Here is a 13401-nt window from a genome sequence, read left to right on the forward strand (position 1 = left end):
AGGAGCATTCTTCCCACTGACCATCACACCAATGTATCGTGAGTTGTAGATATAGTCATTTTTGGCTGGGGGTTTCCCGAGACTGGAAAGTTATTACAAGGATTCCTTTTTGTTAAAAGGGTTTAGAAAGGCAGCTTAAAAGTGCAACTAAAGGCAAAACTTTTTTTCATTTTGGATAGAGTAATAAGTAATCTCTGTCAGTTTTTTTTTCGCCATCTGTGTCCCATAGAGTAGATTTACCTTCACTTCCTGTCCCACTGCCAAAACAGGAAGTGAGAGGAAATCGCTGCAAATAAAGGGAATCCCTTGGGGTTCCCCAGGTCACCAGAACTAGTGTCCCCATGGAAAACTTCCCCTCTATTACTTTTCTGGGAACAAGCCAAAATTTGACATTTTCTTTTACTTTCACTTTTAATGATAATGGTGAGCAGGTGAATCTCCCTAATGAGGACAGACAGCAATAAAAACCTAATAGGTTTTTTAATACGTCTTCACCCTATCCAAAACTTAAAAAAAAGTTTTTCCTTTAGTTATATTTTAAGTAAATACAAAATATCTTTATAAATGTCAAATATTGAATGAAAATAGTATTAAAAATCACATGCATATATAAATACCCTTCTTCCACCCATAAAAAAGACAACGTTGTAGAACTGTATTATATATATATATATATATATATATATATATATATATATATATATATATATATATATATATATATATATGTGTGTGTGTGTGATTTTTGATACTATTTTCATTAAATATTTGACATTTATAAAGATATTTTGCATTTATCTAATTTAACTTATTTGTTTTTGATACACCATGTGTGTCCTGTGAAAGCAGCTTCCTTTGACTGGTATTCTAGTCATCTTTTTTCTTTTGTATTAATACATATGTTACAGGGACTGCACTGACTTAGTGAGTTGGCATACTTCTACGATTTAAACCATTTTACCTCTTTATTAGAAATAAAAACTGAAAGGGATTCTAATTCATCTCCACTGTATCCGTCCCACTGGATATCGCAAGATAAAATACTGCATATTTCAGAAAAATACTGCATGTGGTATTTTAAAAACGTTTTTTTGTGAATGCCAAAAAACTTTTTGAAAAACGCAAAGCAGTATTTTACCACATTTCTTAAAGTGGTAGATACCGTTTCATGAATGGAGCCCGCTGTCTGTTATTAAACCAAAAATAACAACCTCTTCAAAACAAGACACGTGTTTCTAGTCAAACATTTCTTTAGAAGAAAAATGATTACTGTTCTTGTTCCAACTGACCATTCTTGCACAAAATCCACATTTCCACAGTCCACTTTTGCAGTATGTGCAAAAACAATATGACTGTGGAGATATAAAAAACCCCTGGTGTTTCTCTGATTGTTCATCCATAGCCTTATATTCCCCAAAAGTGTGCAGGTAAAAATGAAAAAAAAACTTATTTTTGTTTGTAGGTGGCTGGATGATGGAAGTCAGCAGTGCTTCACTTCATTCACTAAGCTCTGGGCAAAAATCATATGCAAAGTGTAACTTCTCTTGCAAAGCAGAGAGCCTATTTTAAATCAACCTCACTGTGTGCTAGTTATAGCCTGAGTATAAATGGGAAATCTGTCAAGTTGAAAGAGTGCAACATTTTTAACATTACTGTAACATCTATGCAGTTGTTCCGTTTCACTATAGAATAGTAGTACCTACTGTACAATATAAGGTTGATTTTCCAATCTTCCCCTGAGCTAATTTTGCAAAGAAAACCAAGGAAAAAAAAAAAGCATTTTTGCTTGCACATGATTGGATGATGGAAGTCAGCAGAGCTTCACCTCACTCACTAAACTCCGTGGAAAATTCCACTGCAAAGTGCAATCTGCCTTGCAAAGTGAGCCATCTATTTGCCTTTATCGATATGACGGCATGAAATTTCACTTAGCATTGGTAGATGTCTTACTAGCTATCATTCTCTGTGAGAGGTGTCAGAACAGTAAGCATTGTCAAAAGACTGTTGTATCTTCCACTTTAATGTCTTGAATATGTTGTGTCTTTCGGCTGGGGATGTTCTATCAGTCTGCCACACGACTCCATCTGTACTTTTAATGGTTCTAATGAGGACTAGATTCTACCGGTTCCTGCACCCCAGTGAGAGCCATTAGTACCAGCTGGCAGTAGACTCCTGTCTGTCTTACCTAATCCTGTATCTGCTCTACTGTATGTCTGCACTGTGCTCAGATTTCTCTTTCGGCACTGCCTAGAATTTCCACTAAAACCCCTAGATACAACCAGCAGCTCCCTGTTACCCATGACACCACCTCTTTTTGAAACTAAAACAAATAAATATTTCAATGACATACATTAAAGCACTGAATTGTTAGGAATCTTTTTTTGCAGAGTCAGAACTTTTGGCTGATATTAGAGATCTTACTATATAAGCATTAAAAAGGCCAGGAGTTTATTTACACTTTCTAATGCCATTATAAAGAACAGATTTGCATTTTTACCTGGTATATGGAGGCAGAGGTAAAGTAAATCTGGTCCATTTGTTAAATGTGTCAGATACCAGCACCCTCTGAAGTTGGTACTTATTACATTCCACATTGGTTGGCAAACAATCTTTTAATACAGAATTCCACGTGAGCCCCAGATCCACAGAGTATTCCAGTTCAATGGCTAAAGGTAAAGTAGAAAACATATTATTGGAGTATAAAATATGAATCTCATGCAGTTCAAATTTTTCCCATAAACATAGATACTGTATAAGTGCAAATATTTTAGATTATTACTTGTTAGACCAAATTCTCAAACATCAGCAGACTTTCCAAGAAATAAATCTTAAACCTGCTCTGCTGGCGATTTGCCAATCCAACCCCAACATCTACTTTGTGGAAAAAAATTATGCTGCAATTACTGAACAATTCCAAAATTGAACATTATATGGTTATTTTGTCAAGAAAGTAATCAGAAAAATGCCCCCTGGTAAACTCAGCAGAAGCACAGCATCTTCAAGGGTGGCAACTGACTTATGAAGCCAGCATGGTATCTAAGAAATAAAGCAAAATACTGTCAAATTCGATAAGGTAAGATACATTTTTTTTAAAGATATTTTTTAAAACAGGCAGTGAGGTTGATTTACTAAAACTTGAGAGTGCAAACTCTGGTGCAGCTGTGCACAGAAACCTATCAGCTTCTAACATCAGCTTGTTCAATTAAGCTTTGACAAAAAACCTGGAAGCCAATTGGTTTTTATGCAGAGCTACACCAGATTTTGCACTTTCCAGTTTTAGTAAATCAACCCCACTGTGTCACAGAATAGAAATGATTTGTAGAGATTTATAGAGTTTTTTTAAAGTAGAAAAACAGAGATGAATATTTAAATATCTTTTTGATGGATAGCTGGTAGCAGAGATCTATTCAAAATCTTCAAGGAAAATATTTCTTGCACACATTCATATACACATTTCTTTACATTAATACTGAATATACCCATTTTTCTCTCCTATAAAAACGCCTCTGAAGAAGGGACATCGTCCTGAAACATGTTAGGCTTATGGAGAAATCTGGATTCAGTTTGGAAATTCATAGAATGTTGATTATATGCAAACTGTGATATATATATAAAAGACCAAAGGTTAACGCTGCGCTAGAAACCTAGTAAATGATTGGTAACTATAAAGGATTAACCCCTACAAACCTAAAACAAGTTGATATGAAAATAAACGAAAATCAGAGATTTTAACCTTAAATTACCAAAGCAGCCAGCATCAAAAAGTCAGACACAAACTCCAGATATTAGTAATAAAAACAATGCAGCGCTAAGGATAACCAATATGTGAAACAAAACGTGTAGACAAATAGCAAAAAAAACTTATGAAAAAAATGTGAATAACGCAATATCATAAAACCTAATATCATAAAAAACATACCATAAAGGTAATATGATCACTAAAGGATTGTGTAATAATCAAATAATCGAGCGATAGTGTCATATAAACGGAAAATATTCATACAAAAAGTCCCATCACATATAGTGCAATTTCAAAAAATAAAAAGTTCTTAAGCATAACAAAAAAAGCTGATCCAGAATCCGTGATAAGAAGAAAATCCAATCTCCCAAAAGGTGAGTGCACCCAAGTGAATATGAGGCTCCTTACCAACTCAGAAGACCACAACGGTCTGACCAGGCATATGGGAGATTAGAGGTTTCCCAACAACCTATACCGGCATCTGGGTCTGCGGCTAAAGCTGTATGGCTCCGGGAATAAGAACAAGAAAGGCTCCCATAGTGTAATCGTTCCAACCAATAAAAATTTATTGAATAAAAGATGCACTTACAAATAGATCCAATAAGCGAGTGTAAAGGCAATCACAATGTTACGGCGTCTCCGCAGGCTTCCCGCTGTGCACACACTTCCCAACAGACTCGGCAGAGAGGAACAGCGTAGTGACGTCAGCATCGTAGGCCACACCCTTTACACTCGCTTATTGGATCTGTTTGTAAGTGCATCTTTTATTCAATAAATTTTTATTGGTTGGAACGATTACACTATGGGAGCCTTTCTTGTTCTTATTTCCGGAGCCATACAGCTTTAGCCGCAGACCCAGATGCCGGTATAGGTTGTTGGGAAACCTCTAATCTCCCATATGCCTGGTCAGACCGTTGTGGTCTTCTGAGTCGGTAAGGAGCCTCATATTCACTTGGGTGCACTCACCTTTTGGGAGATTGGATTTTCTTCTTATCACGGATTCTGGATCAGCTTTTTTTGTTATGCTTATGAACTTTTTATTTTTTGAAACGGCACTATATGTGATGGGACTTTTTGTATGAATATTTTCCGTTTATATGACACTATCACTCGATTATTTGAATATTACACAATCCTTTAGTGATCATATTAACTTTATGGTATGTTTTTTATGATATTAGGTTTTATGATATTGTGATATATATATGACTGATATGTACAGATTGTTACCATGTTTTTACTGATCATTCCCCTTTTTTAAAAAATATTTTTTTCTAAATAAACAATATGGTTTTATAATCTTTGACTGTTCGCCTTTAAAGTCCCAAGTACTGGGGGGTACAAGTGTTAATTCTGACCTTTGGTTACTAACAGGTATTAAACCTTTCCTGACCTACTCCTGCTCCCTGTGTGTCATGATCATGCCAATAACGACTAACTGCTGAGAAAAATTAGTGTCTGCTTGGAATGAACAGCACCACCTAAGGCTGAACTCCAAACAGCCAAATATCTGTAAAATGATTTCTAATTGGCACCTCTGCCAGACAGCACAACTAGGTTCTGCCACCCCTGTTAACTATACATTGCAGTTAAAAAATGCATCCTGGTACCCACTTTAGCCTTTAATTACAAAACGAGGCAGCAGCAGCAGCAGCATTCTTTGCTCACCTCTCTCCTACAAGAATGTTGACAACACTGCCAACATAGCCAACTAAGACCTGCACAGTTTGTGCACTTTTGTTGGTGCAGTATAAATCTGTATACTTGCATTTCACATATGAGTAAACTGCTAGTAGGATAGGGTGACAGTTAACCACACTCTTCTACTTATCTGTTTCTAGTTGCACCAATGCAAACTGTCCATTCTAGCCTCCCTGCCCCCAACAGCCCCAGCATGCCCTATGATATCTCACCTTATTAGTAAGATATTAAGGCAGCAGTCAGCTGTACCCAGGCTTTGACATCTGTTCCTAGCTGCAGGTATCTGCTCTTTGTATGGTTACGTGTGAACAGTCACAGCCGTCAGCCTGCTATTCATTTAAACAGGCTGAGTGGCCATTGTTATTCCCATGTCCCAGTCATTCTAACCACAATAATCAGCTGATTCTTGCCACTGGAATTCAGTGGCTGAAAATAAACAGCCGTGTAAAAGAGGCCTTAGTGACAAACTGCTGTATTGAACATGCACTGACCTCTATATCAGGGTGATAATGGAAGGTTTCGGGCAGCACTGAGAGGAACTTGCACACTCCAATACATTCAGATAGTAAGAAATATGATTCTGCAGTGCATTTTTAATGGGTATTGTATCCGAGGATTAAATGATTGGGGTAAAGGGGGGGATAGCACAGAAAGTGATAATAAGGCGTGTAAAGCAGCACGAGGGAGGCTAACAAATATCAACATGTTAAAGTAGCAAAGAACATTTACCGCTAATTTTCCAAAGTTAATCTATACATACCTGAGACAGTGCCACAAAAGTGTTGCATAAAATACACTTAGGGTGTTGTTTTAATGACAATAATTATGATAAATACAAATTACAAACATCTAATTTGCTAGCAATTATCTTACAATGAAGGGAGCTATTTTTCCTCTAAATGTCAGCGACAATGATGAATTTAGCAAGAGGAAGCCAAAGGTGAGAGGCAGCTTTTCTGCTGTGGGATTTATTTATTATTAATAATACAAAACAAAGTACAATTTAGAGAAATTAGAAATTAGCCTTGATCAGTCTGGCTGTACTAAACTGCTAAGAGCTTACTTGTGATGGGCTGCTATACACTATGCATGATATTATTGAAAGTCAGAATGTTTCAGGTAAGTGGTTATGTCAGCAAAGAGACATGACATCTAAAATAATTAATGAGATTTGAATGAACAAGAAGGGTTGCCAAACAATAAATATAGTGAATAGTGAGTAGAGCTGCCCCTTTTACAAGTGAATGAATCACCTAGCAAATCATTAGAAAATATAAAAAGTTGGTGCTAACTGAAATATAAATATGACTTAGTATCTTAGTGCATAAACAAAAACCACACAAATACAAATTTAAATTAAAAAAACTTCTCAAACAGGAGACCAAACACCAAAGAAAAAAGTCTCTGTACTGACAGGTACTCTTAATTAGCCGTGCGTCACCTTCACTCGTGCGGGAGAAATGCAGACGCACCAGATGGCTAAATCATGGGAGACTTTATATGCTCAGATCATTTTAAGGTGCTAATGTGCTAGCACCAACATGTACAGTGACAGAGACACCATTTCCCCACGTCTCAGCGTGCGTTCCACCGCGGCAAAAACTGGAACCAACCGTACCGGAAATTACATCAGCATAAGCAAGCCTGCAGCCTCAATGCATTTCGTGATGAACAAAGTCGTCAAGAAGCTATGGAGGTTTTGCCGATGATCCAACTGTATCCCTGGACTCTGTCCAAATATCCAATACCTTGGAGAATTTTTTTGGACATCCCCTGGATTCAAATGTAAATTTATACAGTGGAACCATTATGTTGACAATATTCTTCCAATAATCTAAAGTAGGGGCCTGGGTAGATTTCCATTTAAGAAGTATAGACTTACGTGCGTAAAACAATAAGAGGCCTATCAAAGTTCTCATAGACCTAGAGGTAGCCAGTAAATTAACGAGACCTAGAATTCAAACGTCAATAGATAATGGTGACTATACTGACGATAGTGGTGACTATACAGAAACATCGGAAAAACGCTGACCAGAATAATGTTATGCCCGGACACTCCCAAAACACATGCAGGAACGATGGGTCAGCCAGCAGGATCAGCCCTACAGCGCCACCATTGTGAGCAGTGTAAGGGATAAATCTTATCTAACCTTTGAGGTAGTCATATTTATATTTGAGTTAGCGCCAACTTTTTAGACTTTCTAATGAGCTAAAAGAATTAGAATACAAAAAAAAACAAATGCAGGTTAATCTACTGCTGTATTACTAAAAATTAAGCCAATGATAACCCAAGGAGTATGATTTATCTATGTAAGGAAGAAACACAACTATTTTATGCTCTGAGACATGAGCAGCATATGTGCTTGCATTGTCATTGTAATATGCTGTTTGTAAAAAATGACTGCTTTTAATGCTTTAATGCTTTAATGGCTATTATTTCACTGTTGTTGCATATTGCTAGTAAAATGTAATGAGGAAATTAGGCCAAGTGCAACTTCTTGTGCTCACAATGTATAAGGAAAGAGGCAATGCTATGTAAAAGCACCAATTAAATTTAGCAGCATATAGGATGTGTTTAGATCATTGACTCTGACAAGGTAGGTTTGACTTCAATGGATTTAATGAAAATAAAATGCCAAAGATAGACTGTCTAAGGGTACTTTCACTCAGGTTTGCTTTATCTACATTTTAATGATTTTCAGTAAAACAGAATAGACTCTGAATCACTATACAGGTCTATGTTTTTGTTTTCCATCCTATATAAATGTTGGCATTCTGCTTTTATTACTTTGTGTCTTTCTTCTTTAAAACTGCAGTGTGCTACTTTTTAATACATCTGAGTTTATTTTTGTAAATTGGAACTGTTGAAATACCTAAAATGTGTGCCAATTTTTAAACTCATTTTAAATGATTTTTCTAAGGTTACCATGATGGAAATAAGAAAAGCATGCAAAAGAACAAAAACAGAATGAAAGTAGAAAAAAGGTTGTGTTATTTAGAAAATAACAGTGGTAACAAATGGCGTAAAAAATAGAAATACATTTCACTGCATTTTTCCAACAATCTTCTCATGAAAAAAAACACACATTTTTGTAGAAGTAGCCTACCACACACAGTGCTTCACAGGCAGTAATGTGGAGATCACCTAAAATGTGCTGAAGAGTGAATGTGAATGTTAAGTGAAGAAAAGGTCATCTAAAACCATTATATTTCCTAAAAAATAATTAAATTCTATCATTTTTACCAGCATTTACCACATTTACAGTATAATAGGGACAACCTGAAAGATTTTGAAACCCCTGTCTGCACTCCAAACTGGTGTATCCTACTATTTTAATTTTTTTTTTTCAAAGAAACAAACAACTGAAATGACAAAACTAACTAGCACACCTATGCTGATGCACATGCATATGGACAACAGTATTAATGGTAAAACCAATAACTCATTATAATAAAATGTATAGCAATAATATGGTATCTATAGTAATGCGTGGCAGAGGGTCGCATACAGTCACATATTTAAATGTATCTCTTAAGAAATGGACAGAAAATATGTTTGTGCTATGCTTGAGGCAAAGACTCCAAATCCTGGTTTAGAGAGCTGCAGAACTCAAGATGTCTGAGCCTTGGTGAGTTATAAAATTGTAAATGTAAATGCTTACATTTATTTTCTTACCATAACAGGAGTCTGTAACAGAACAGGAAGCTGCAAAATCAATCTGCAGAAAAGAGTCTTCATTGACTACAATGTCTGTGGTGACCACATAACGAGTGCTGGCCTTCTCAATAAACACAAGGGCATCTCCAGCAGAACCACATACTGACATTTTAGTGCCACCGGGATGGAGAAGCCATTTTCTGTTGTCTAAACTTGTGAAGTCATCCTCTAGCACTGTGTTTCCAGATATGTTCCCACCAATAAGAATCTACAAAATACACAAGTAATGCCAAATTTTGAAATACTTTTATGAATGATTATCAGATACTTTTCGTAAGCACATCACCAGTAACCCACTGGTTTCCAACCCAGTGTCATTATAATGGCTACTGTTTGCACCTTACAAAGTAATACATTTAATAGCATTAACATGATTCAGTTGACAAGAACATGACTAACAAAGTCACTGATTCAACCTCCCCAACATCCCCCACTGTGATCCCTTTGTGAGTTTGGGACCATGTCTCTGGACATCAGGAAAAAAAGCAGTAGAAAATTGATGAAATTGTGTCCCCTGCCTGAAACCAGAACACCCAGCATAGAATATTTCTCCTGGCTGGACGAGGTGAGAGGCAGAGGGGGCATCAGGGGTATATTTAGACTCCGAATAACTCCATAAAGAGCACCTTTCATTATTTCTGTATTGTTACATAAAGGGTATGTCAGTCGCCTAGGATGGAAATAAAGTTCACTATAATAAAAAGTTTAATGGTATGTAAACCCAACAATGGATTTCTCACTCCTACTCCCCACATTTGCTCTGCTAAATACCTAATGAAAAGTGTTTTTTAAAATATCTTTTTGACAATACAATAAGTACTGTCATCCTATTGAATGTCTTGTTTGTAGCCTCCCTGACAGTTTTCCCGAGTGTGGCTCAAGGTTAAATTTCAGTTCCATTAGCGGTAACCCCGAGCCACACTCGGGATTACATTGCAGGATCCTGGTGCGGTGTTACTTACCTTGTCCCCAGGATCCTGCGATGTCCCCCCGCCGTGTCTGTGGGCTCTGTCTCCTCCGAAGCCTCTCCGTGCCAGGCTCCGTTCGCTTTGAGCGTTGCGACGCACGGGGGCAGGGCCTGGCGGCAAATTAAAAAAATGTAAAAACCATAACACATACAGTACTGTAATCTTACAGATTACAGTACTGTATGAAATTATTTCACATCCCTTTTGCCCTAGTGCTTTGGCCCATGCAATGCATGCAGTTATATATTATATATACTGTTCTTTCTGCCTGGAAACTTGTCCATAGCAACCAAAAAGTGTTCCTTTTTGTCAAAAGTGGCTTTAGACCCACTAGAAAACAGCGAGAGTAAATTAGAACACTTGCAGAATCGAGCGATAGTGAATCGTGGGGAAATTAATTTTATTATTATATATATTTTTAATTATTTATATTTATTTATTATATTATAACTTATGTTTTTGTGTTTCAAACTTCATCATACCCGGGATGTCTACTAGACTCTTGTTTGGACAGATTTAAGTGTGCTATTGTTAAGAATTACAGGCCTACAATATAAAACGCCAAATTTCCATGCAAAATAATTGTACCGCTTTCAGCACCTAAAATCCAAAATAATCATACCGCCAGGGAGGTTAAGTTGTAGCCATTCTTCTTCTGGGCTATGTGACGCTGTGTGTTGCCTGAGGTGCCTGTCAGTGGCCTGGCTGTCAAAAGCAAGTACCCAGCATTACTAGGGCTTTTTCATCACTGCATCATTCCTGTTAGTGAACATTACTAGCAGTGGTCTGCATGGTGGCAGCCTGCTTAGTAATGGCTGCTTTTTGTGGTGAAGAAGATGGCTTCTGAAAGGTCACATGACCATATCCCTATAAAGTGTTTTTTTTTTAAAGCTAATGGATGTGAAAGGTGTCAAAATCTAAATAAAAAAATAGATCTGATTTTTGCACAATGGGTGTGAAGGCGAGGAGTTTAGTGCTAGCATAGCAGTATCATCTACCCTGAATGTCAGCTTTAAAGGCTAAGTTCACCTTTTTGTTTTGTTTTTTTTCTAAATTCCAGCTCCCCTATGTACCAATATAGCATTATTGTACTTATTTTGCAAAAATAAAACAGCTTTCCATTAATTTTACACCTGCTTACCTAACTCGCTTCATAGCTGTTTAAACACACTACTCAATTACTTCTGCCTTACTCCCTTGTCAGACTTTAGGTCATGACACAGGAAGGATTGGACCAGCTGACCTCATTAGCACGTACCCTGCATCATTTGCCCTCAGCTGGTCAACTCCTTCCTGTGTCATGACCTAAAGTCTGACACATAAGTACATTAATGCCATATTAGTACATAGGGGAGCTGGAATTTAGATGAAAAAAAAAGGTTAACTTAGCCTTTAAGATTTATAATTACCTAATGGCTACAAGATGCCATAATTACACAATTCGACTCAAATAAACACTCTCTTACTTGATCTATAACCCATGGGCTGTAAAAATGCCCATTGTCAGATGGTTGCCACAAACGTAGGCGGGTGGAGGTAGAGCGAGCCTTCAGTGGGATCTCTAGTGCAATATATCGTCCTACATTGCTGGAATTGCTGAAGAGAAATTCTTGTAGAAGACTCCATGATAAGCCACCATCCCGTGAATACTGCAGTAGCACTGGCTGACTCCGAGGGTCTGGCACTGCTTTTCCACAGCCTAACCGCATAAAAAACTGAACAAACCTAAAAAGAGAATGATTATTTACATCATATCAATAATATTCCAGACTACATTAAAAAATTCAGAACTTGTTTTGTAACACCTGTCATTACTTTATATAAAGTATTGAATATATTTTATACATTTCAAATGGTTACAAAATCTCCTATCCACAGTACTACAGTACTGTACAGTACACCGCCTGATTACCTATATGAGGAAAATGATTAACCTTTCCTTATGAAAATGCAAGTTCCTTGGCTACAATACTGATGCAATTGGGCTTAATTACTATGGCTATCGCGAATGATGCAGCAACTTGCTAATTCTCAAACGCCAAAATAGACGTTGCTCTGTATTTATGAAGCTGAGGAAGACTGTTGTCAAAACACTAGAGCAGGTCAGTGTTGGAACACCAGATATACAACCATGTTTTGGTGTGATCCTGAGGCTTAGGAAGATCCGCCAACTATAGTCTGAAATCGATTTAGCATGTGGATCTGTGAATTTTCAAGCCCATGTTCAATAGAATACTCTGAGCTATGCAAGATTGAGTCCAATTAGCGTCAGACCATTTATTGCAAGGCAATTCCATAGCGAATGCTAAACAGCACACCCACAGCCCTGGTATATAAAGCACTGCATTTATTTATGTTTCATCTGGACAAACTGTGACAATTTGTTCTCTGACTGATTTGCAGATATCTTGTCAGGAACATGATGCCAACCGTCAGGCTAGGACATGCTGTCTGGTTAATGCACCTGCGCATAGTGCTCATTCCTATGTGCAGAGAAGAAAAACAGAATGTACATCATTGCATACACATACAAGCACATGTGTGCTTGCGCGCACGTCCACTTCCACCAAGCGGACTATTTAAACCTAAACTCTCCATTAGCCCTTTGCTGAATGGTCTTCAGTCTTGTTCTTGTTACCGAGTTCCTGATGTACATCTTGATCGTGTTACGTGGATTCCTCTCTGACCTTGCTTTCGGATTATTCTTGTTTGCTTAGTGCCTCTGCTTCTACTGCTACATAGCTATAGAGATGTATGGCTGTATTTTTTACTTTGCTCCTAGAGAACTATTTAATACTATTTAACATAAACAACAAGCTGAACTACATGTATGTCTTTTTTATTTATTTTAGATTTCAGACATTGAATGTACTTCTTAAGTTTAAATTTTTTAAAATAAAATGTTTACACAGTGAATTGTGCATTTATTTTAATAAACAAGGACTGCTACAGTTGTGTGGAGGTAAAAAGGGTATTTTTTCTTGTCTCAAAAAGAGCATGCAACTCCTTTCCATTTCCTATAAAAGAACTGGATACATGCCTGTCAACATTGGTGGGATATTGCAAGAAACTAAGCACCCCCATTAGTACTTCTTACTATGCATTTGAAGAAGGTGTTCAATGTAAAGAAACAGAATCTTTATTTTTAAAGATTCTGTTTCTTTACATTGAACTCTTACATTGGAAAACAAAAAACAACAACATGAATAATATTGTCGCCATTAAAATCCAGGATCCATGATGTCCAGAGCTTTCTGCTGCATGCCAATCTGTAC

The 13401-nt window shown here is 37.0% G+C and overlaps 1 protein-coding gene across 2 annotated transcripts in view; it reads right to left on the bottom strand.

Moving 5' to 3' along the window:
- Positions 1-13401, bottom strand: part of RELN (reelin) — an 865607-nt gene that overhangs the window by 93694 nt on the left and 758512 nt on the right. For both annotated transcript variants that reach the window (XM_073619618.1, XM_073619617.1), the window contains exons 44-46: positions 11593-11851; positions 9117-9366; positions 2498-2666 (exon numbers count right to left, since the gene is read on the bottom strand). In XM_073619618.1, coding sequence (XP_073475719.1) covers positions 2498-2666; positions 9117-9366; positions 11593-11851 — 678 coding nt within the window. The remainder of the gene's footprint in view (positions 1-2497; positions 2667-9116; positions 9367-11592; positions 11852-13401) is intronic.

The sequence above is a fragment of the Aquarana catesbeiana genome, linkage group LG03, assembly GCF_042186555.1.
Source record: "Aquarana catesbeiana isolate 2022-GZ linkage group LG03, ASM4218655v1, whole genome shotgun sequence".
Taxonomy (NCBI): domain Eukaryota; kingdom Metazoa; phylum Chordata; class Amphibia; order Anura; family Ranidae; genus Aquarana; species Aquarana catesbeiana.